Source organism: Hemibagrus wyckioides, linkage group LG09 (genome assembly GCF_019097595.1).
Source record: "Hemibagrus wyckioides isolate EC202008001 linkage group LG09, SWU_Hwy_1.0, whole genome shotgun sequence".
Taxonomy (NCBI): domain Eukaryota; kingdom Metazoa; phylum Chordata; class Actinopteri; order Siluriformes; family Bagridae; genus Hemibagrus; species Hemibagrus wyckioides.
Window position 1 is genome coordinate 11,263,837 of NC_080718.1, and position 26,552 is coordinate 11,290,388.

The following is a 26,552-nucleotide window of genomic DNA, read 5'->3' on the forward strand; positions in this document are numbered from 1 at the left end:
TTATTTATTTATTTTTAATTACAGAATAGAAAAGGGGAAATAATAATAATAATAATATTTTTTGTTCTTGATCTTCTTGCTATTCCTTACATCTTACAACTTTATTGTTATTCATAATGTACAAACAAATGATATTATTATTGTTGTTATTATTATTATTATTATTATTATATTACCTTGGTTTACATTTAATTGTTGTTTAACTGTAAACGCGCCGCCCTGAGCAAATCGGAAAAGTTACTGCGAGATTTTTGTGTGAGAGAGAGTGAGTGAGAGAGAGAGAGAGAGAGAGAGAGAGAGAGAGAGAGAGATCCATCGGTCGCCATTACCGACTGGAATGAGAGGGGAGGGAGTCAGGCTCGGATTACGCGCATACCAAAAATTCTGTATTAATAAATCCAAACCAATCGTGTCTGAAATTTAGCGCGGATTATTCCTTCCACTTGGACCTTTGGAATATCCCGAATCTCACTCGAAGAGGGAATTACTGGGAATAAAGGGAAATCTTCGGGAATGCCACCTCCTTCCTCTCTGGTGTCGGGAGATGGGAGCGACCATGTTAGGTAGGAGAAAGCTTTTGGAAGAGTATCTCAAATCTCTGGACTCTGTCCGGGCAGTGACTGGGTTTACTGGTTGTAGTTTAGTCTGTTTCAGTAGAGAATGGAGGTAATGGTGTTGTGTATGAACTGTAGGCAGCTGGGATTTGTACAGATGGTCTGCGCTACGTGGGTTAAAACAGCGCAGTGTAACACCAACACTTAGCCAGAGCGAGCTAGCAGGAGTGATTCTCTCTCTCTCTCCCTCTCTCTCTCTCACTCCCCCTCTCTCTCTCAGGAAGCGTTGTTCGGGCAAGGCCTGGGACCTCGATAAACCTTATTACTCTGACCAGTGTGTTAATAAGCCGCCATGAAACAAGCTTATTTTAATAGTTTGCCTATTCGTACAACCAGTGTCCGCCTTAAGCGCGTATCCGTACTGAAAATAACCTCAGCTGAACCTGTATTCCTGGCGGCTAAGCTAGCTAATGAATGCTACGAGTCAGTCCTGTGTAATTTGCTCAAAAAGGTGATATTCCCCTAAATAGTTCAAACGATGTAAAATGTCTGGTTTTGAACGGGAATGTGTCGTATTGCGAAACGTGAAGAGTTGTTGGGGTTTTTTTTGAGTGCGTTGTTAACATTCCCCGTGGCTGTATAAAAGTCTTCGCGCTGGAAGTTAGCAGGCGTGGAGCTCTAACAATACACTCGGCTTACCTCCCATAGACATAAGCTCTCTAGTTACTTTTGTCAATGCCGATCACTTGGTGTTTTCAGTCTTTAATTATCCCCCATGAGCCTCGAACCCAGCTAGCAACCAAGGTGTATAAAGTGCTAGATTAGCGGCAGACCTCAAATAGCAGCGTTTGGCCAGCAGCGGTTTCACGCCTCAGCTGTGTGTATGAACGCAAGAGAGACAGAGAACAGAGCTGAACTAAACACCGTGTCAAAACACTGCGACTCACACTGACCCATTGTACCCCAAACCCCTTCATATTCACTGACTAGGTTCCCTCCTTCGCTAAACACAGTACTCCAAGGATTGGAACAAATTCTATCATTAATAGCTCAATGACTATCTGATAGATGGTGTGTGACTAATCCCTTTCGATACTGCACTCATCAACCCAGAGCAATGTTCTTTACTGGAGGTCACACTCTTCAAAGGAAGACTCCAGCCTGAACACATTAAATATCTTGAACTAAAAATTGTCATGGGAGAAAAATTTCTGGCAGAAGTTTGGGATTGCGTTTCTCTCTGATGTCACAGGTAGACATTAAAAAATGTCAACAATCTCAGATAAGGGATTACGGCCCCATTTCGTTTTTTCAGCTCCTGAAAACAGAACTGGAAGAGCTTCTTATCACACTCACTATTTTCAGCAACCTTCAATATCCAGGTTAGAAGTAGCGGAGACGGCAAACGCCGGAAGCAGAAGGCAGTACGGCTGTACACAGTAATTGAGCTGAGTTATGGGAAAAATTATTCGACGCCGCTAATTACCAGTGGTAATTAGTGACACATCTAAAAAGCACAATGGTATTGATGCTGTGAACATTGCAGCTTTGGATCCTTATCTGTTTGAACAGAGTGTACTGGAGAGGAGATGAGCGGACTGGACAGATTCAAGGACTAAAGTGCTGCTGCATCTGTCGCATTAGGTGGAGATGATGCGAAGCCTAATTCCCACTAGTATTGTGGGTAATTTAGGGAACCCTGAACCAAAGTGAAAATGAACCAACTGCTCCTAGGACAACTCTGATGAGCACATTACCCAAAAGATTAGCATGCTTCGTTCCTTTTCCTTTCAAAATCCGCAAGTAACAAAAATAGAGCATACAAAACATACATTATCTGCCACCTTTAAGTCGAATGAACCACAGAGTCATATTCACACTTTGCTCACGATATAAGCATAACATACTGGTGTCATAGTGTACTGATAATGTAGTGCACTCTGAGCCTGATGGAATACCATATGAGATTCAGCCATAGGAAATGTAACTGCTTGTGTTAATGTTGTGCATTGTCATGTAATGTGATAGGCTTTGCACACAGTGTAAATTTGACTTATCATGCTGATTACACATCAATCAGCCGCCAAAGAATATTTTACTTTTACTTTCATTTGATGGGGTAGACCTATCAGGGAAGGATTTTACTCTTGATGTAGTTTTTATGAAAGGAAATTTTATGGTTCCATTTATTAGGCAAACTCTTTGCTTAGACAAACTTCTCCTTATATTTGTATGTACATTTTGTAGGTACTTTATTAGCACCCACTAGTACTTAACATTCTGCTGTATCTTAATTTCCCAGGTAATAAGCACAGCTCGACAGAGAAGTCATTGGACTGGTGGTGAATTGCATTGTACTTAGCTCAGTTGGATCATGTTTCCAGGGGCCTCTTTCCACGAATGAGTGCAAGGGATGTCTGGTTATTTCGTAGAATATATACATTTGGTCTGTGTCATAGGTAGTGAAAGAAGAACCACGAAAATTAAAACACTAAATCCTGACTAGCTCAAACACCTTTCGTCACAACCCTAGTTATACACTCAACCCTAGAAAAGTTTGTACAAACTATATTTACAAATGCATTCATAAAAGTGTTTGAAAAAACATCCAGCTACCACCTGTCCTTTTGTGTAAAACCAGGTCAGTGATGAAAGAGGCCCAAAAAGCCTCATGCGCATTACACAACTCCAGTGCATTCAATCAGTTGACTTCAGAATACAGCAGTGGTGCTTTTAGAAAAACACAGCTTTATTCACTATTGACTTTATAAGGTATGGCAAAATAATAGTAAGTGTATCTAATAGTTATGAGTGTTGCTATTACATTGTTTCGGTAATACCAGTTTTACTCGCTCTTTGTTCCTTTCTCTGTTTGGATTGGACTGTATGTACAGATGGTGTGTTGCTTCAATAGAGTTTGATTTGCAGGTGAATTAGTATTTTCACTGACAATAAGGTGACTTTTTTTTGGTAATCTATTGATGTTCTTTTATGTGTTGCAGGTAGGTGATGCCCGAGGAGAAGCGCACCTGCTCCATAACCGACGATCCAGCGAAAAGGAGTATCCACATCTGTTCCCAGCGAGAAATGGAAATGCATCAGCAGTAGCCAATGGAACTTTATCCTTGCCTCGCTGGCGGACTTTGCTGAGAGTAACAAGGCAATGAGAGGGGCTGTATAATGGCCAAGAACAAAGAGCCCCGTCCACCGACATACACTATCAGTGTAGTTGGGCTCTCAGGCACCGAAAAAGAAAAGGGCAACTGTGGGGTGGGCAAGTCCTGCCTATGCAACCGATATGTGCGGTCCAGCGCAGACAGCTACTACTCAGAGCACACTTCTGTGTTGAGCACAATCGACTTTGGAGGTCGTGTGGTAAACAATGATCATTTCCTCTACTGGGGGGAAGTGTTAAACAGAGGAGACGATGGCCTCGACTGTCGAATTCAAGTCATTGAACAGACTGAATTTATTGACGACCAGACCTTTTTGCCTCACCGGAGCACAAATTTGCAACCCTACACTAAGCGGGCTGCAACTACAAAGCTGCAGTCAGCCGAGAAACTGATGTACATTTGCACAGACCAGCTTGGCTTGGAGCAGGATTTTGATCAAAAGCAGATGCCTGATGGGAAGCTAAATATTGACGGTTTTGTCCTGTGCATAGACGTAAGCAAAGGATGCAACAGAAAATTTGATGACCAGATGAAATTTGTCAATAGCCTTTACTCGCAAATTGGCAAGTCAAAAAAACCCATCATCATTGCCGCGACGAAATGCGATTCGTGCGTAGAGCAATACTTAAGGGATGTCCAGACGTTTGCCGCGAGCAAAAAGAATCTTCTGGTGGTTGAGACGTCGGCTCTATTGTCCGTCAACGTGGAGCTCTGTTTTAATGCATTAACCCAGCAAATGGACAAAACACGAGGTAAACCCAAAATTATCCCTTACCTGGAGGCTTACAAAGCTCAGAGACAATTAGTAGCCACAGTCACGGTCAAGTTTGAAAAGCTTATTGTGCAATCTGTCCGAGATTATCACACGAACTGGAAAGTCATGAGCAACTCCTTGAAAAACCACCCAGACTACGATGAATACATTAATTTGGAAGGTAGTCGGAAGGCTAAGAACACCTTTTCGAAGCATATTGAACAGCTGAGACAGGAGCATATCAGGAAGAGAAGAGATGATTATCTTTCCAGTTTGCCAAAAATTCTGAACAAGATGCTCAACAACTTGGAAGAGATTGAGAACCTGAGCTGGACAGATGCTCAGAACTTGTTAAAAAGCAAGAATGAGTTTCAGTACTACTTTGTCGTGTTGGAGCAAACCCCATGGGATGAGACAGACCACGTGAATAAAACAGATGACCGAAGAGTCCCCTTTGACATCCTTAAAACTGCAGAAGGCGAGAGGATCTATCAAAACCACGTCCAGCATTTGATATCCGAAAAGAGACGACTGGAAATGAAAGAAAAATTTAAGAAGACGCTGGATCGAGTGCATTTCATAAGTCCTGGACAACCGTGGGAAGAGATTATGTGTTTTGTCATGGAGGATGAGGCATACAAGTATATCACGGAAGCAGATCGCAGGGATGTGTATGCTCTGCATCAGCAGGAAATAGTTGAGGTGGCCAAAGAGGAGTTCCAGGAAATGCTTTTTGAGCACGCCGAGCTATTTTATGACTTGGATTTGAACGCCACACCTAGCTTTGATAAAATGAGTGAAATCCACACTGTACTCAACGAGGAACCCAGATACAGAGCTCTACAGAAACTTGCCCCAGACAGGGAGTCCCTTTTACTGAAGCACATCGGATTTGTTTATCATCCCACCAAAGAGACGTGTCTCAGTGGCCTGAGCTGTGTGGATCTGAAAGTTGAGCAGGTGCTTGCTAATAGGCTGGTTCAGTTGGACCACGGTCGAACTTATCTGTATTACAACAGCTCTAATCTCGATAAAGTGAACTTGTGTCTCCTTGGTCGTGAAGGACTAGCTCAAGAACTTGCTAATGAAATTAAAGCTCAGTCCACAGATGATGAGTATACCCTCGATGGTAAGATCTATGAATTGGACCTTTATCCTGTTGATGTAAGTTCTCCCATGCTTTTGAACCATTCCTGGCTATCAAATTTTAAACCTCATGGATTCTTCTGTGTCTTCAGTTCAATAGAGACCCTTAATTACATTGGCGATCGCATAAACCGAATCCGAGCGGAGATTTCTCAGGGCAGAAGAGAAAGATTTGCCCAGCCATTGCCATTCATTCTAATCTTAGCAAGTCAGCGAGACAGCATTTGCAAGAACATGCCTATTTTAAGGCACCAGGGCCAACAGCTTGCCAATAAGCTACAGTGCACATTCATAGACATGCCCTCTGGGACCTTTCCACGAAAGTTTAACGAGTCTCAAATAAAACAAGCGCTCAGAGCAGTACTAGAAGGCCTCAAGCACAATTTTGACTTGATGAGTCCCGTGCCCTCCATCAAGGATTTGTCCGAAACAGATTTGCGAATAGTTATGTGTGCCATGTGCGGCGATCCATTCAGCGTGGATCTTATTCTGTCACCTTTTCTGGATTCACATTCCTGTAGTGCTGGCCAGCCTGGTCAGAGCAACACCCTTTACCTCGACAAAATAATTGGTGACAGTCGCAGACGCATACAAGTCACTGTCCTCTCGTACCACTCTTCGATTGGAATCCGAAAGGACGAATTGGTGCACGGGTACATACTGGTCTACTCTGCAAAACGGAAGGCTTCCATGGCTATGTTGCGGGCATTCTTGGCAGAGGTCCAAGATGTCATTCCAGTCCAAATGGTGGCCATCACAGACAGCCAGGCTGATTTCTTTGAGAACGAGGCAATCAAGGAGTTGATGACCGAGGGGGAACACATTGCTACAGAAATCGCAGCCAAATTTACAGCGCTCTACTCGTTGTCTCAGTACCACAGACAAACCGAAGTCTTCACACCATTTTTCAACGAAGTCCTTGAGAAGAAGAATAGTATAGAGAGCTCCTTTATGTTTGATAGTACTAGGGACCATGGTACCTCTGAAGATGTTTTTCCCCAGTCACCACACAACCATTCACCAGCCTACTCTTATTACCCTGATTCTGAAGATGATGCTGAGGGACCACCACCTTATAGCCCTATAGGGGATGACGTACAGCTGTTGCCCACCCCTAGTGAAAGAAAGTATAAAATTGACTTGGAAGGGAACGAGTACCCTGTCCATAGCACACCTCTAGGAGATCATGAACGCAACCACAAAGTGCCTCCCCCAGTGAGACCTAAACCTGTGCTAAACAAGCCTAATGTTAAGAAGCTGGACCCCAACCTTTTGAAGACCATTGAGGCTGGAATGAGGGCCAGCAGAAGAACACGAGGTCCACTTATAGTTCACGACGACCTTGAGGTGGCTGACAATTATGCAGATCCAGCGGACACTCTCCCTAAATCGAAAGGTTTCAACGATGATATTTATGCTGTTCCAGAGGACACCCATAGCAGGATGGTCAAGATGCGGAACTCATTTGGTGGCCATCATGGTTTTTATGGTGACGAGGAGAATGGTTTTGATCGCACGTTGCAGGGTCGCAAGTCTCAGGGTAGCAGGCGACCATCCAAATACAAACATCGATCGAAGATCCTTTTCAGCAAGACAAAAGCATACCACAGACGAGTGCACTCTGACGTCAGTGACGATGAATCTGGGTCGGCAGTGCTGAAGAAGAAAAAGGGCAGGGGTAACCGTGGAAGTGAAGAGGACCCTTTACTTTCACCTGTGGATCCATGGAAAGGAGGGATAGACAATCCAGCCATCACTTCAGACCCAGAGCAGGATGACAAGAAGTTGAAGAAGAAGAAAGCAACAAAAAACAAGGAACCGAAAAAGGTAAGCTGGCATAATTATGAATACATTTCGATTTATGAGTCACACACTGATGCAGTGGGTATCGTCGCTGCCTACTCGGTTTGAGCTCAAGTTACTGACTGTGTGGAGTTTCACATGTTTGGCTTTGTCTCAGTTTAATCCTCCGATATTTTCCTCTCGTCCAAAAAAAAAACAAAAACAGGCAGGTAAAGAAATTGGCTGTGATAATTTAAGTGCGTGTGAATGTGGTACAAACATAGTACAAAAGGACTGGTGTCCTATCTGGAGTGTATCCTTCCACCTTGCACCCAGTATTCCTGGGATAGATACAGGATTCTCCCCAACCCTGACCTTAATGAAGAAGAATTTCAGTTTATGTTAATCAGTTATTCATAATTATTTTGAATGTTTTAATGGTAGACCACTAAAGGAATCATGTTTGTTTCATCTTGTTTGTTTTTGTTTTTTTTGGCATTTGTAAAATTTTCTGTTTTATTTCTTTTTAAAGGTTAAATCAAAAGTTCCCAAACCGTTGTATCCGCCAACTCGAAGAAATTGGGAAAGCAACTATTTTGGAGTTCCTCTACAGAACCTGGTCAGCCCCGACAGGCCTATTCCTCTGTTTATTGAGAAGTGTGTGGACTACATTGAACTTACAGGTAAGTCTTGCAGTTTTGCTTAACATCCCTCTTAAAAAAAAAACAACAACAAAAAACAATACACACAATAAAAAAACTGGATTGTTTATGATGCAGTTTAGTAATATTGCCAGTTTACAGCTGAAAGTTAATTCACCATTTGTGTAGAAGCTAATAGGATTATTTCAGTCGGCAGCGCATGCTGTGAAGTGCTTGGTGTAAATTTCCTTCAGTGGATGATGATAGTTTTGGATCTGTAGCTTGGCCTTGAGTGTTGAAGTAAATTGTAAGATTTAATGCAGACTAATACATGTGGCAGCCTTTCAGAGACTGTTAGATTGTGTGGGCTATGGCAACCTACAGAGTTTCTAAGCATACTTTTTGACCCCAGTCAGCAGTGATAGGGATGCAGCTTAAGCAGATGGAAATGGAATTTGTGCCTATTTTGGGGATGTTATATCTTCAGCATCGAATGTCTTTGTCATGTCACACTCCACAGTGATGGTTAATGGCTTATATGAATGTAGACACTCAGGAATTTAAGGATTTGTGGTTGTTTATTTCTTTTTGAACCTAGCCTAATAGGGACAATAAATTCATAGAAAAGTTGCAGAAAAACCCAAAACGGTTCATTTTTTTTTCCTTACACAAATGCTTATATGTTCAAAGTAAATTGTGAAACATCAAACACTTTTCTTCTCTCTGAGAGACAGTGCTTTTTCATAAGTGTCTATAATTTGAAGGCGTTATCTTCAACCACTAAAATCCTGTGTAAGGTTATCCTAACAGAGGTAAAACAAAAAAAAAAATTCTTGCACTGAAAGACAGCAGTTTCCCCTACTAATTTTGCATCAGACCTGTAGCGAGCAAATAGCCTCCTGGTGGTCCAGTGTCAGGATCCCTCGATCTCATTGCCGTGGCCCGGATTCGATTCGCGGACAGGGAGCTAACCCAGTCACTGAAGAGTTAACTCTCAGTGCCGGTCCCAAGCCCGGATTAAATGGTAGTGTTGAGTCAGGAAGGGCATCCGGCGTAAAACCTGTGCCAAATTGAAACATGCGGACCAAATGATCTGCTGTGGCGACCTTGTACAGGGAGCAGCCAAAAGAACAACAACCCACAGCAAGAAAATAATTAATTTGTTTATATGGCAGGTATTGGTAAAAAAAAGATTAAAGCTGTTACTCTAAAATCTACTCATGCTTAACACCGCTGAAGATATTGAACGGGACGGCCGATATGAAACCGCAGACAGTATGCAAATTTGTAAACTCGTGAAGGTGAATTTGTCTTGGCGTAACCCTCGCCGAAGTCGTTTCTGCATTCAGTATGCCGAGGCTTTTTAGGCCTGCAACAGTGAGTGTGTGTGTTGATGACGCAGCACAACAGCAGCACAGTAAGCAAAGAGCCTCATAAGCGCTGCTCAGATATACACCTCCTCACAGATGGGACTCTTTTCCTGCATTTACCCCTGGAGTCATCACTATAATATAGTTTAATTTAACAAGCTGCTTGATTTAACATAAACGGCTGCACAGGGAAATGTAGTTAATCTAATGGCTTCGCTGTTTGTAGCTATGCAGCTGCGCAGCGTTGCATCTCCGACATCCTGCCTTCAAACACGTTCATGTCATCGCAGCATCACTGCGTCTTCAGCAATCACCTGACAGAAAACAGCTTTTCCTGAACTGCCTCGTTTGGTGTGATTGTTGTAGCACACTCTTGTACAAAAGTGCTATACAGTGACCCAGAAGCACATTGTCGTGTTGTTAGGTCGGTTGTTGACTTGTGCGGTTGCAGTGAAGGCTTAGTACGCCTCTGGCTGTATCTCAGTACTCGAGGTCTTTATTTAAAAGCCTTTTCAGTGCATTTTGTGGATGAAAGGGGTCATCAAGCTCCCACACACGTGCAGGCTTAGTTGCTCGCATTCTTTGCTGTGTTTTTTAAAACCCGGAGGAAATGCTTGTGCCTTTTTGTCCATCACAGCTAGCCTTTTACCAGTCCGAACATGCTGCATGCTTTGGCTCGTCTCTTTCGACTTCCATTTTGTGAGCTACAGACTCGAGCATTAGTGAATTTTTGAGTTTAACTTTTTTTTTTTTTTTAATGGGCTTTTCTTAATGTTTCGAAGACTTGTTTATCACCTCTAGCAGCAATAAGCCACTTCTCTCAGCTTTCTCTGTGTATTCTATTTGGAATTGTTTTTCAGTATTGATTACACTTGGGATTATTGATGGTATCAGGAATTGCTGATGGATTTTGTCCATCACGATGGTTAGACGAGTTACGAAACGTATTTCAAAAAACGTTGTGCCTGCAGCTTTAATATAGAATATAGAATATATAGAATAATATAGAATATATATATATAGAATATATATATATATAATATAGAAATATTATAATATAAATATAGAATATAGAATATAATATAGAAATATTATAATATAAAGCCGTGACTATTATCCTCGCTTGCGAAATATGAACGGGGGCTGAAAGTACACAGCAACTCCAGAACACCACTCCCTCCCCATTATGGGGCACGATCAGATATAACACACAATCTCCCAAGCCTAGTATTAATATATTTTTTTATACAAGGTCTATATTTGCATGCTGAGCATTCACTGCACATTCACATTCAGCAGCGTGTGCCGAAAACCCAGGAAGTGACTTAAGTTGAGAGGCAAATTGCAGAGCATGACTAGGCTAAAGGAGCGCAGTCCTTTAATTAGGCGTCCGAGTGTACTCGAGCAGTTTCTCTAATGTAAATGTGCTGCTGCTTCTTTTTTCCCCCCGTTGTTTGGAGTTCTCCTTGGGCTCTGCAGTTTCTGTCATTTCTAATGAATATTTATGTTGTTAAAAGCATTTTAAACCAGAAAGTGGTGATCTCCAGGGCATAAAAAGCCAGTAGAGTAGGCATTTTAAATCGTGTTACTGCAAATAAGGCTTTCAGTGTCATTTTACCATAAAATGCATCCTTTAAACTTGCGAGAACTCCTTACTTCTTAAATGTCCTGAGTCTGAAGAGGTTTAGTCTTCCTCACAAGATTTCTCTTTACCTCAAATATCGGAACAATGCAGAAAGACACTGTTTGAAGTGAAGGAGATGTTGGTTATTTATAATATGCTGCATTTAAATAATACTGGTTAAAGAGCAGCGGTGATGATAATGATGTAGTAAAGGAGTGTCAGTACATAAATCCGTCATCATACTCGCGTATCTCTGCACAGTACTTTTTTTTTCCGGTTATGTATGTTGCTGTAATATGAAGTCAGCAGGAGGCGTTCCCTATTACTGGTTGCCATAGTAATAAGGAATCTCAGTGGGTGGAGCAACTAACAATCCAAATCTGTTTTTCTTGCCGCTAAAATAACTCATTCTGGAGTGAGATTCGGTGTATATAAAACTCAGCAGTGTATATCTTCACTCCTATTGGTCATCGCATCACTCCATATTTACATAAAGTTAAACTTTTCTCATCTTCGACGCCTCACTGGACACGCCCACATCTAGTTGCCAGTCGCTCACTGTCTCTCGTGTCCCCGCAAGTCGCCAGCTCTCAGTGAAAATCAGGTCACTTTGTCACTACGAGGTGTGAACATAGTGTTAGCCAGCAGACAGCTAGACACTGATCTGTGGAGTAGGTTCGACTCGCCTGTTTGGAGCATCCTGCTTTTCCACCTGGCTCTTTGTCAGCTGTTCTCTGCTGCTGTCATGATGACACGCAGCTTTTGCATTGCCTGGTGAAATGGCTAGGACTTATGCGACCTGAAAAGGATCTAATGATAATGAGCTGGTAAATTTGTTTTTCTAGCACTTTCTAGAAGCTGGCAGCCAGAACTAAGTACCCCATGCAGCAATAACGCTCTATAGAAGAACAGTTGGAATTACTTTTTTTGTGTCTGTGCATGTCTCATGCAACAGCAGCATCTCATGGCCGACTTGGCTGACTCATTTTGCCTGCTGGACTGAAGTTCTAGTGTAGCCATGTTCATCTAGGGTCACTCACTTTTCGCTTGCATTCTAACATGACTTAATGAATACGGTTTTACTGCTTAAAAACGAGTGATTAGTTCATAACTAGAAATAAAACACTTCATTTGCAGTTTGAAGTGGTTCTGTTTGTTTGGTAGTGGTGCTTCCTGTTCCCACTTCACTAGCACCATAGGCTCTCAACAGATGAGACAGATTTGTTTAGAAGTATGCAGTGAACACACACACACACACACACACAGAGTTCTTTTGTCTGATCGTCTTTGAACATTCCAGAAAGGGTAAATGAAATAAAAAGCTGATGAAACTCCGTGAAAACTCTTCTCAATGAAGCGCCTTCAGGTAAATAATTTACATGAATGCATGGGATTGTCTGCAACAAGCTGCAACACAGGACTGAAGACCTGCTACAGAAGGCCTGATGTTTAAAAAAAACAGCTTTTTTTCATACGCTTATTTAAATTAATTTAATTTTTTTGCTGCAATATTTTATTCAGCATCCAGACTGCTGTATGTTGTCACATGTGTAACGTCATGTCCAACTTGAGAGGAATATAGAAGGATTGTTCTGTAAAGCACAGCCCTCTATTCGTTGGTTTGAAAAACAGATGTGTTTATTCCCTCTATGCGGTTACTCAGCGTTTTAGGCCGTGTCTTCTTATGTCTTCTGTTGTCTCCTGTTCAGCCAAGCAGAGATTTTTTGACACATGTACCAGGTCCCTTGTGAATGCTTAGCCAAAAAAAAAAAAAAATGTTCAACACAAAGTCCCAGCATTCCCAGTGGCATTCTGCTGTCTGTGGTATACAAGGGAAGGAGTTGTCGGAACAAATCGCTTTTGACAGGCTGTCGCCGCACATCAGAGAAGTGTACTTAGTCCAGAGTGTTGACATCGGAGTGGACATCAGCATCGGCGCTCACACAAATGAGCCCGTGAAGGAAGGCGTCACTAGTCATGGCAAGCTTGTACGATGTAGAGAAATAGAACATATTCATGCCGTGAATGAATTTACCTTGCATGTGTATGTTAAGACAAAAAGATGTCACCAGTAACCAGTATTAAATTGCTTGTGTGTGTAAAAACATACTTGGCCAATAAAACCTGGTTCTGATTCTGATATCATATTATTTGCTTACCCTGTAATTTAAAGCTTCAATGTGCTGCGCAGTCCTGTGTTTTGGTTGCCCGGAAACCTAATAGGGTAGCTAACATTTGGCAGGAAAGCCAACTTTGTGCACAAGGGCATTGTCCTGCAGGAACAGGTTTGGGTCTCTCAGTTCCAGTGAAGGGAAATTTAATGCTTCTTCCTACAAAGACGTTTGTGTGCTTTCAATTTTGCGGCAGCAATTTGGGGTGATTGAGGTGTCCACATACTTCTGGCCATATAGGTGACTGACAGCTGAAAAACTCATGAGAGCTCAATCTAGTTTGCTGATGTGAAGAGTGCCTATGCTGTCTTGTTTTTTGTTTTTTTTGTTTGCTTGTATAAAAACATATTTGCATTGTCTAAAGGCTCACTTATAAGTGTGATGGTTCAGATTTACTGTTACCTTTGACTACCAATTTAAAAAGTGCTTGTTTTGTATCTTTTTGGGTCTGTAATGTTCCTGGATATCTCCCATAGCTTTAGCCTCCCGCCTTTTATTCTTTAATCCGTTTCTAACCTCACAGTCCAAACACAGTAAAATAATGCTATCACTGTCATTTTTGTTCCCTAAAGCCACGTCTCCTCCCAGGCGAGACATTTTATCCACTCCAGATTATGCCGTCGTATACAGAAAAGCCTTTAAAAAAAAAAAGTCGTAACCCATCTGCTCACTATGAATTAGAGATGAGTTGGAGTGATGTGCAGATGTCCCGGGCCACTGTACGGCCCCATGTGAGCCGAGCACCGCACCACGCCTCACTGTGTCACGACTCTGCCATGCCAGTTTCACCCACACAAGCAATCTAGATAATTGTCTTTTACTGCATCAAATGTCACCTGTGTCAACATAGCAGGAGGTCCGTGTGTGTATGCGCGGTGCAGTAAAGCTTTATGTTAATGATTTGTCCTGTGTCACCGTTGTAAGGAGGGAGTGTAGCTGCAGGCAGAAGATAAGACTCTTCACTTCTGCTAAAGCCTCTGCTAGCAATTTTGTAGGGGCTTTACTTACTACACACACACACACACCTCAGTCTATTCACACTAACAGTCTGTAGCGCTTATGTAAAAGCACTCAGAGCTGTCTTTTATCTGTCGTCTCTTCATGACTAAACCTGCTGTCAAGGCCTGAGTGGTAAAACACAGTTGGAGCTGCTTGTTATTGTCAAGATGCTAAAAGACAGCAAGTCCAGTTCTAAAGAAGTGCATCATTACGTCAAAGAAATGCACACGTTTTTCTCACAACAGCACTTACTAACCTCGTGTCAACCCAATTGTCTTTGAGTTTGTCCCCGCTTTGGATAAAACCAACCAGCTTTTATCGTGCTAGAGATTTTGTCACGAAGAGGGAGCACGTTCTGACCATTTCCCTTTCCCTGTTCCTTCATGTCATCTGCTGTGATTTATATGAACCGCAGGAAAAATATTAATGTCGTGTTCCTGAAATTGATGATTCTGCTTATGTTCTGACCTGCTTAAATTTTCTCAAATAAGCATTTTTCGTAAAGGAGTTCAGTTTGTTGCACCCAACCACTGCTCCTGTAAAGTGTGCCACATTCAACCAAATCTGTTTAGGGTACAGTGAAGTTGTGTGATGGATATGTGCAATAAAATGTAGTTTTTAAACAAATTACCCATTCAGACATGCAGTGCGCTTTATCTTGTGCAATAGAAACTTCGCCGTGGACTCCGCTGAAGGCAAAAAAAGTGTCTTGCAGTCCAAGGTGCATTTCATCACTATGTAGTCATGCTGATCTGTCAATATCTGTGCCGTGATTCTGTTAGTGATTCAGACAGGGATTCTGTCTGTGATTCAGTCGGTGATTCAGACAGGGATTCTGTCAGTGATTCAGACAGGGATTCTGTGGGTGATTCAGTCGGTGATTCAGACAGGGATTCTGTGGGTGATTCAGTCGGTGATTCAGTCGGTGATTCAGACAGGGATTCTGTTGGTGTTTCAGTCGGTGATTCAGACAGGGATTCTGTCAGTGATTCAGACAGGGATTCTGTGGGTGATTCAGTCGGTGATTCAGACAGGGATTCTGTGGGTGATTCAGTCGGTGATTCAGTCGGTGATTCAGACAGGGATTCTGTTGGTGTTTCAGTCGGTGATTCAGACAGGGATTCTGTCAGTGATTCAGACAGGGATTCTGTGGGTGATTCAGTCGGTGATTCAGACAGGGATTCTGTGGGTGATTCAGTCGGTGATTCAGACAGGGGTTCTGTCGGTGATTCAGTCGGTGATTCAGACAGGGATTCAGCTGGTGCTTGTGGGTGATTGTCAGTGATTCAGCTGGTGATTCTGTCGGTGATTCAGCCGGTGATTCTGTCAGTTACTATCAGTGTTTGTCACTGATTCAGTCACTTTATTCACCTTTGTGTGTTTTGTGTACCAAGGAAATGCATGGATGGTTGTCCAGGAGTTGGGTTTTTTTTTTTCATGAGTGCTGATTTACATGAAACACATGGCCATATGGGTGCCATAAAAAAAACTATCCATCACCGCAGAGCCGCCCGTGTCCTTTATCATACTGCAGCTGTGCATTTACTCTTAATGCTTCTGAGAACAGAGTAAAGCTATTAAGCTCTAATTATATACTTCATAGATTGGTCTTATTAAAAAAAATACAAGTGTTATTTCAAAACCAGTTGCAACGCTACCAGTTGCAATGATACAACAGCTACCAAGAAGAGCTACCAAGAACTGCTTCCTTTGAGAGATGTGATTTTTTTTTTTTTTGTGAAGTGCTGTTCCTGCTGCATCACAGGGCAGTGTAACACACCTAACGTGTGAGACAAGCTGTTATTTAAACAGGTCGCATACTGTATTTATTCAGTCATGGCATTTGACAGCACGCATATGCAAATAAGAAGGTTAGGTATGTAAAGTGTGAAACGTCAGATTATGCAAAGCCAGGATTAATTGTTAACCCTGGCTAAAGTATGAGCAGTGTGAAACGTGACACAAGATAACCAAGGATTCTGTTTACCCGGAGTTTACAATCACCGAGGATTAACTACTTCAAGTGTGAAAAACCCTAGAGCATTGACAGAGCACAGGCGCTTTTGCTATCTTAGACCCAGTTTTCTGTCGTTGCACATCGCCGTACTTTGTAGTTTTGTGACTTGAAGCTGATGTTAAAGACTAGTTTGCTAAATCTGACACTACGCATTAACTTTAAGGAATGTTTATTTCTTGTATAAAATAAGTAAGGAATAAAAACATGACAGAATTCTGTTATTGAAAAATCAGCTCTGGGACAGTACAGAGATTTATTATAGCCTTGATTATTTTCAATAATTACATTTTGCATGTCTAGAAGTGTTTTGTTATTTATTATTTCTCTTAAACTACAGCATCCTGCGAGTTATTACCTTCCTTATCAAAGAACAACATGTCCTAATGTTTATCCATTCGTGATTAAGTCTGTTACTTCCTGATGCTGACATTAGAGACTCAGAGTAAGCAACAAAACAGCATGTCACGCTGCCGAAGACACCGGAAACTCCTCTGTGCTAAAGACTTGTGGAAAACCTATTTAACAGCTGACACTGGAGATTCCTTCCAAAAAACACAAACTCCTCCCTGAAATCTTCACCATATTATCAATTACGCATCGCACAACCTTTACAACTGAAGCTGCTGTCCAGTAATTGATATATTTTTAACAGGTTACACAAAATAACAAACCTAACAGTTCTTTTCTAAACATCTGATAATGGTGAAATCCTTTGACCAACATTCTTCACAGCTCAGAAGTGGAATTCAGGTTCTCGAGCACGATAAGCATGTCCGTATTATTATTATCTCTGATATGTGATGATAGTCTCTGCAGATGATAGCGCTCTCGCGCACAACGCTAACCTTCAACCAGCTTTGAAAGATGCCCTTTTTTTATATCTTCAGCACGCCTGCCGATTCCAGTAAATTTAACTCAGTCAGTAACTTTTCTCCAGCCATAGAGCCGTGTGGGTTTTCTTGCTGAACTAATATCATCTCAGGACATTCGATCGAACGCCGACTTTTTAGTGGGAGACGATGTTCTGCTTGTTGAGGCAGTTTCTGAATCATCACAGCCGTGGTTTTCGTCGCGACTTGAAAAATAAAGCATCAAAAAAAAAGATGCATTAAAAAATAAATAATGCATGCACATAAATCTGTGGCACATCCATTTTTTTTTCTGCATACTCCATTGTTTGTGATGTTATGTGATTAATGGCTTGCCGGCTTGTGATATATTTCCTCAACAAAATGATGAATTTCCAGAAGCATCAGTTTGGCTGGACCGGACGTTTGAATTCGGGATTTAATTACTTCATTAGTTACTTCTGAAGGATGGTGTATGGTGTATGGTACTCTAGCACATTGTACAAGTGTGTGTCTTTGCTGCATCCTCCACCTCGAATTTGAAACTGCTGAGTTAGAGATGAAGAAACACTCGGTCAGGGGAATTGCTACAGTACTTTTGTATAGTACATGCATGTGAGTGGTTCCAGATGCTTCCTCCAGCGCACTCGAGTCTTGCTCAGACGAGGTGAACAGGTCTTTCTCGCGGGTGTCGTTTGCAGCTCTTGGCACCGCGTGATCATCTCACAATGTCGTGATGTACTTGGCGGTAGATGTGTTTAGATTTGGATAAAAGTGTGCAATTCTCACTGTATGATGCTACGTGATGGGGAAAGATCCAGCCTTGTTGCATGCCATCTTCTCATCACCGGTTATTGTTCTAAGAATAACTCAAGTTGTGATATGCTGAAAAGATGGAGAATATACTGTATATAGTGCATGCAGTATGATTGTTGGCCCAGTCTATTGTTTGTAATTCTGGATTTCTAGGTGTGGATTTTATGTACGCTGATATACCAGTATGGACAACTTTTATGAGGAAAACGTTGCTATAAGGAATAAAACATGACGGAGCCTGCCGTTATAGGAAACAATCCAGCCTGAGGTGCTGTGATGCTGCATAAAAGTGGATTATATAAGGAACAGCACAGGACAGAGCCACGGCTGTTTACTGAAGGACGAAGAACCACCAATTATGCAATACTGTAACTCAATCTTGTAAAAAGGAGTAATAAATGAATGCAGATTGTTTTGGTGTGCCAAAAGAATTTACTGAATAGCTGTTGAAGCTGCTATGGCAGTGAACATAAACAAACATATTATGTGAAAATGATTCACTTCCGGGGTTTGCTTCCTCCTCATGCTGATACTAAACACACAATAACTACTAAACCCCCGAGCGCTTAAACATGAGACTTCTTCCATGAACGTTACATAAACATCTCCTTACAGAAAACTTTACTTCACCATATGATTGATTCCTGTGGATGATCTTTCTCAAAAATAAGATAAATACATTGTGTGGAGACGTTTTAGTGAATAACGTAAAACATGTTATTTAATTTATAACCATCAATGATGAAGCAGTGTTGTTTCAGTATTGGGTTCAGTGATCACTGTATTGAAATATATACCCTCTGATCTCATGTACAAGCTCAAGCAGCATTTCTCAAGGCCAGTGGGTTTTTCTTTTTTGGTTTTATGCATGCATCCTCCACGTCAAGGAGCCACAGCCACATGGGAAGCAGACCTAGTTATAAAAGGTTACTCTCTTCATGTGACCTTTATCTCAGCACAGCGCGAGCCCTGCACAAACAAGCACAGCACCATTTATAGAAACGGCTGTTAGTTTGAAACGTGTATGCTTCGTTCTGACAGAAACGAGTGTCGTAGTGATTACTACTAAAAAGCTTTCAGTGCATTCTGCTCGCTCCGACACCGTGTGTGGAGGAGCCTGAGATGAGTCACGCCTGAGATGTGTGTCACCACTATGATTCGACAGAAAGCTTACTTTTACTCGAGTAATAATTAGAGGTGTAACTATACATACCAGTCCATTTCAGCATGATGCGGATGTGTCTCGATGCAGTACGTTTTCAATGCACCAGAAAATTTCTTGGATATATGTGCTTTAGAATTAGGTGATTTAATAATGAATGTACAATAAATGTAATAATGAGACAGTGTTAGTAGCGTGTAATGAAACCACCCCTGTGCATTACTATAGGGATTTTCACACTGTGCTTAATCCCGGGTTATTGTCATTCTAAACCCCGGGTAGAGCAATGTTTCACACTTGTAATATAGCACCTGGGTTAGCAGGGCTTTTTTATCTGTGGTTATGAAACCCTGCTCTGAATCAAAAGCACATACAGTGTAAAACAATGTGGTGCTAGAACTTTACAGCTAGATTAGAACCTAATCAGAACCCGATATCATAGCAGTGCTATGAGAATATCATGTGAAAACGTAGCAACACAAACAGCTCGGTAGCATCAACCGGCAAAACACTGAACATTACGGAATTGCATGCTGTAGAGAGCATGGAAATCCATGACACTGACAAATCTTAAAGAGGACAAACATTTTTTTGGAAGCAGTGAAGGCTCTGTACGCAGAACAGCAGACCTGTCCTTCTTTTTCGAGTGATGTGAAAGCATGAGAAAAGCCATTATTTAAAGAGGTCGTGTGCTGTATTTATCCAGTCAAGGTTGTTGAGGGTGCAAATATGCAAATAAGAAAATTAAGCCAGTGTGATGCATCAGGTTATGAATAACAGGGATTAATTGTTAACCCTGGCTAAAGTATTAGCAGTGTGAAACCTGACACAACCCAGGGTTCAGTTTACCTGGAGTTCAGAAAGACTCAGGATTAACTATTTCAGGTGTGTAAAGCTGGTGTGATGTTTCTGAAGTGTGCAGCATTTCCCAGTCTGCTGTTGGTTGTGCTGTCAGACTCGCGCAGCTCATTATAGCCTTAGACTTGTGTTTGAATTGTGAGGTCTCCACTACTGAATGTGAACTTTGCAGTGGCCTTGGTGATTTCTTTAGTCTCAGTTAAATCGGATGGGATGGCCTGCCTGAATGCAAAGGGGAGTTTGTGTGTGTGTGTTGCAGCTGTATGTTTCTGGTATAGTTTTTGTGGTGGTGTACATTGAGACATGGCACAGTGTAACGTTCCGCTCAACCACGTCCTGGCTGTCGGCATCATAACTGACCCGGAGGCCAAGGTTCAAGATTCAAGAAGCTTTATTGCCATTTCAACCACATATAGCTGACGCAGTACATAGTGAAATGAAACAACGTTTCTCCAGGACCTGGTGCTACATAAACATACAACATAAAGATCAAATACGAAAAAAACAACACAGAGCTAGGGCCAAAGTTTTTGTCCTAGCCACATAAAGTGCAGAGTGTGCAGCTAGGTGCAAACAGTGCAAAGACAAGACAGTGCAAAAAGACAGCACAAAAAACAGGATACTTGGTGCCGAAAAAGAACATGCAATGAACTGTAAAATGAAATGAAATGATGTGAGAAACAGTAGAAAAACCAGGTACTAATAACATATATATATATATATATATATATATATATATATATATATATAACATATATGTTATTAGTACCTCGTTTTTCTACTGTTTCTCACATCATTTCATTTCATTTTCATTTCATTTATATATATATATAGATATATATATATAGATATATATATATATATATATATATATATATATATATATATATATATATATATATATATGCAAAAATGCAGTAGCAGCGGTTGAGGTAGTGCAAATAGAAATAAACATAAATATAAATATAACCATAGCAGCGGAATGAAGTACTAACAGAGTTGAGGTAGTGCAATAAGTAGTGAACAATACAAGTTGTGTGTGTGTGTCCACATAGGTGAAAGAGAGTGTGTGTGAGAGAGACAGAGTTTTGTATAGTTCAGTTCTCTTTAGTCTTGTACAGTTCTAGTTGTGTGTGTGTGTGTGTGTGTGTGAGAGAGAGAGAGAGTTCAGTGAGAGAGTTCAGTTCAGTCCTGGGTGTTGAGAAGCCTGATGGCTTGAGGAAAGAACTGTTACACAGTCTGGTTGTGAGGGCCTGAATGCTTCGGTACCTCTTTCCAGATGGCAGGAGGGTAAAGAGTGTGTGTGAGGGGTGTGCAGGCTCATCCACAATGCTGTTGGCTTTGCGGATGCAGTGTGCGGTGTAAATGTCTGTGATAGAGGGGAGAGAGACTCCGATGATCTTTTCAGCTGTCCTCACTATCTGCTGAAGGGTCTTACGATCCGAGTTTGCAGTTCCCAAACCAGGCACTGATGCAGCTGCTCAGGATGCTGAAGTGCTCCCTCACACTTGGTGTGTATCCTTTGCTGTTTTTCTGAAGCCAGTACACACAGACACACACACACACACACACACTAGCATACTGGCTTGTAAAAAAGAGAGATTTTTTTTTAAAACCCCTGTACTGTAACCTCTCCTTAATCAAGCTCCTTTTTCAGGAGTGGGAGTGTGGGCTTGATTAAGTAGCAAACATTTTTCAGCTCAGGTAATCTAAGCATGATGAGTAACCTACTGTATTATGCAATCTATTGAATGTGGAACCTTGTATCAAATGAAACAATACAATACAATGTCCTGTGATGTATCTTTACACCCCTAGCAATAATGTAGATGCTCTAAGTCTGTTGTAGCAGATTGAAGTGCACTGCAGGCTGTTTGGGCGACTTCATGTACCCGCTTACTGTGTTTAATCAGATGACCTTTCCCAGGTTGCTCTGCAATTCAGCCCGATGGACCTCCCGGAAAAAAGAAAAAAAATTTTTTAAAAATAAACTGATATTGGCATTTTTAATTTTTGCAATAACAAAGCAAGCGGCCTACATGGTGCAATCTTAAAATTCAATGGCATCATGATGGATTAGGAAATATTATATTAAATAAATGATTAGTGTGCAGTGTGAGGTTCAGGAACCCCAGTCCTCATGCTGTAATTCATCTAATTTAATGCCTTCACATAGGATACAATGATTTCACTGTGCTCTCAGCAGCCACAATTTAGACCTAAAGCTTTGCACTAGAAGAAGTTCTGTCTCTGATTTGCATTGAATTAGAAATCAACTTTCTACTACTGTTTAAGAGAGCTCATTCAGAAAAGCTTAAAGCTTTTAAGTTCTAGCATCACAGTAGGGATTAAAAAGACAGATTGCTTTCTTCAGCTGGTAACAGTATCTAAGAAGAGAGAGTGCAGAGGCCATTTAAAACCACGCATGTGCACATCAATGCAATCTTCCTTAGCCTCCGTGTGCATAGATTTGAGTAATGTCTTCTGCTTCCTGCACACTGACAGGCTTTTATTGTACGTGGGGGCAAAGCATGATGGTAATCTGTTGATGAAGAGCTGCAGATGGGTGTGATGAGAGGGCTCTGAGGGAGCGCAGAACATCCTGCTGAGCCACATGTAAATTAACATCACTTCCCTCACCACTGCTTCCTGCCGCTCTGTTTTCATGACATGCTTGACCTCAACCTTCCTCTCAGCATTTGACTGAGTTACATCATCCTGCCATTTAATTGGCAGGTCATCGCCAGCACAAAAGAGATTTCGGGTTTCAGCACAGCTGCAATGTTATTGTAGGGAACTGTGTGTGTGCGTGCGCGCCATAACAGGTACTGTGACCATGACGACCGTGATGTTACAGCGCTAGATGTGACACACCTCTGCACGATGATCTGGATATTTGTTCACACACGAGTTCAGATGCTTCATGTTTGAATATATTACAGGTTGCTTAAAGCAATAACTAAGTATATATAAATTAGTATATAATATATAAACATTCACGTAATGCTCAGTCAAAATGTGCTGTTTTTCTTTTTTCTGCCGACTTGCGCCATGGTTGGCTAGTTGTTCTTCCTCACAAGAGATCACATCACATTACTGCAGTAACTGTAGCATAGCAGTGGAACGTGAGAAGCTTTGCAAGTTCTCGTCTACTCAAAAATTGCAGCAGTTTTAACCGTGAGTCAATAACAAACTCAGAAAAGCCTTTAATACCTCAGCACCAATGGAGTCAGGATTCCGAGTGGTCAAAATGTAATTACTGGTCGCAGATATTCACTCACCAGTCAGCAGGAACATCTGCTGATAAATGCAGTTATCTAATCAGCCAATCATGTGGCCAAAGCACAATGTATAAAATCATGTAGATACGGATCAGTTAATGTTCACATCAAACAAGTCTGATCTGTGTGACTAACTGTGGCATGGGTGTTGGTACCAGGTGGGTTGGTTTGAGTATTTCAGAAACTGCTGATGTCCTGGGATTCTCACGCAGTCTCTAGAGTTTACACAGAATTGAGCGGAGGATCTAGCAGCTGAAACACCTTGTTGATGAGAGAGATCAGAGGAGAATGGCCAGACTGACCTGAGCTGACAGGAAGTCTGTAGTAACTCAGTTACTTTTTACAACTGTGGTGAGCAGAAAAGCATTTGACGATAGTATCAGGAATTCACCAGTAGGCTCCATCTATCAACTTGGAAGATTTCTGAAAACATGACCTTTCGGAAAACAGCTTTCAAAACCAAATCGTGTAAATCTGGTAACATATTTCCCTTTAGCCCCAAAGTCAGCATTGCTGCAGCCTACACCCCTCCTAATGTACAAGGGGATACTATTATAAGTTGGTGATGGGTAGGGGGCAAGATGGTATATTGTACACAAGCTCAGAAGCCTGTAATTCACCACTTAGGGAACAGAGCAAACCCAGGATTAGAGCACATGCTTGTAACCTTCTGGCTTGCGTGCTGCGTTTTGGCCGGCTTTAGTTTTGCTCAGCTCACAGCAAGGTGTGACGCTAAATTAGGTGATTCATTACCCCTCTAACTCATCCCCAAGCACCCCAAATCTCTCTCTCTTTCTCCCTCTCTCTCCAAACTGCAACAGTGAAGCTTTGGAAACATTACCAAACAATTTCTCATAATCCTTGGTTTGTTGGTATTGCTCTTCCCATGACAGCCCTGGAGGCAACTCAGTCTGCAGCAGCAAGGCCACTGAACACGTGTACACTTTGCTGCAGGGAGTGAATATAAAGTGTGATGAAAACGGCAAGGTCGCCTGTCAGTCAAGCCACAGCATTTCCGCAGCCTAACAATGGCAAACAGTAGCACTGGCCAAAAAAGCTTAAACACAGCAAAATACATGCTGCTGACAAAGCCTGAGTGAAACTTGTGCTCACTTTGGATACGCTGCCGACATTTAACCAGACTGCTCCCACCCACCAGATTTAGTTAGTGCTGCAGTGCTGGGGGATCTAGACGGTGTGCTAAGTGATGCTCCTGTGCATGTGGTTTCAATTCTCTGATCATTGCAGTGGTCTGGGTTTAACTAATACATTAATTTTATTCATGACATTTACTCAGCTAGTGGTATAAGCCTGGTCATCTGGAATTAACTCCTATATGGACATATGTCCTGCTGTTTCCTGGGTGTGGATCAGAATATCCCTACTATCCGACTATTCCATAGTACTTATACAGTACTATGACCAAAACCTCAGTTGTTTCCTAGTGATTCTGCAGTGCACACTGTGCTATCTCATAAGGCAGATGGACTGACGAGGAAGAGCTAAGTGTAAATGTATCACGTTGTTCCTTGTGGTTAAAGCACAATTGTTTAACAACACTTGAGTTAATTGTGGTTTAAACCAGACAAAAACAGCTGCAGGTATTGAAAAGTTTTGCTAGTTAAGATGACATCATAGGTCACTTGACGGTGCCAACATGGCGGATAGGGTGTGTCTGGACTGTATTCGTACTACACACATACTGATCAGTAAGTAGCATATAACGGCTGTGCAGTAGGTACTGAATCAACTGCAGTAGGTATTGTCACGGTACACAATTTCGGGGACACGCGTTCAGTCATCCGAGGAAGTTATGGTCTTGGGTTTAATTAGTGTCTAAGCACATATTTAATATGCATCAACAACTCGCCCCACACAGACACACACACACACACACACACACACAGAGGGACTAGTTACACATTGACATAAATTAACCCTTGGGTTGTAAGGTTCCGTCTAAGCAACAGGAAGTGTTTATTGTATCTCAACTGTAAAGTAGCGTCATCTGTGTTTCACGAATTCAAGAATACGCAGTTGTTTAGAAAGGGTTTTTCACCCACACAAAAAAATAGTAGTTATATTTGTTGTAATAGAACATCATTGGTTTTATGATATCTGAACTTCAATATCAAATGACAAGTAACAAAAAAAATAACATGTTCAACAGCTCTTTTATAATGTTCAGTAATAAGTGAATTACATTTGTCACATATTTGATTTCATTTACTTTTATTTATTTATTTTTTAAAACTTCCTTCCAAGTTCTCAGATTAAATCTAGAAGGGGGGCATTGATTAGCTGCTCTCTCACTTATCTTTACAAGGGTAACGATTGCTCGGCTCTGATAGAACCTGAGTTCACTCAAGTCACTGGGTATCTCCAATGCAGACCGCATGACATTAGATAATTGCTAAATTCAATCTATCCCATGAGCAATACTTCACTCAAATGACTGAGATCAAGGAAGGAAAGCTGTATTAACCGCTAATGTAAATTAAAGTGGTTCACCTTGTTCGACTCCTGAGTAAGAATAGTGCGTCAGATTGCTTTGGTCCTTAGTTTAAACAGGCCTGCTTGTCTCTGCGTAACAGCGTGCCTCACCTTAAACTCCTTGTTCTACTGGCTCTGACATGTGAGAGCATCCTAGGAATGCAATTTGCTGGATGAAACTAAGTGACTACACCTTTCTCTAAATCTCTGAGAATATTTTTAAGAAATGATTTTGACTTTCATCAGTGTTATAAGATTAAACATTAATCGGGAAATTTGAGTAGTCGTATATAACACCAGAGATGAGGATTGATTGGATCAGCCTTGACATGTGGATCAGTAGAGTGAATATGTTTCATCACTGTAATGAATGAAAGTAATACAAGGACATAACAAGAGGAATATTTGCAATCAGTGAATGTTTACACTCTACATCCTGACACAGGGTAGTTTAGGTGAAATATTATACTTTTTTTGTTTGTTTTTGGCCAATCTAAGGATTCCCGGGCAGGGGACTAATCCAGCCACTGAGGGATTAACTCTCAGTGCTGGTCCCAAGCCCGGATCAAATGGGAGCGTTGCGTCAGGAAGGGCATCCGGCATAAATCCTGTGCCAAATCAAATATGCGGACGAAATGATCTGCTCTGGCGACCCCAAACAGGGAGCAGACGAAAAACAACAACACCTGATACGGAGTGAATGAAACTTTTTAAGTCTTTTGAAATGTGTGTCACTAATGATCATGTACAGGAAATATTCCACTGTTACCTAAAACAAAGGAGAAGCTCAGCATGTTAGCGCTTGGCCAGAAATGGAACAGGCCTATGACATGATAAATTACACAACTAACCATCTGACC

At 41.5% G+C, this 26,552-nt stretch overlaps 1 protein-coding gene across 1 annotated transcript in view; it reads left to right on the top strand.

The window, feature by feature from the left end:
* The first annotated feature begins 311 nt into the window (after positions 1-311).
* arhgap5 (Rho GTPase activating protein 5) overlaps positions 312-26,552 on the top strand; it is a 35,256-nt gene continuing 9,015 nt past the window's right edge. Inside the window, exons 1-3 of the mRNA XM_058399788.1 lie at positions 312-563; positions 3,557-7,457; positions 7,945-8,095. Of these exons, the coding sequence (XP_058255771.1) occupies positions 3,735-7,457; positions 7,945-8,095 (3,874 nt within the window). The 5' untranslated portion in view covers positions 312-563; positions 3,557-3,734. The remainder of the gene's footprint in view (positions 564-3,556; positions 7,458-7,944; positions 8,096-26,552) is intronic.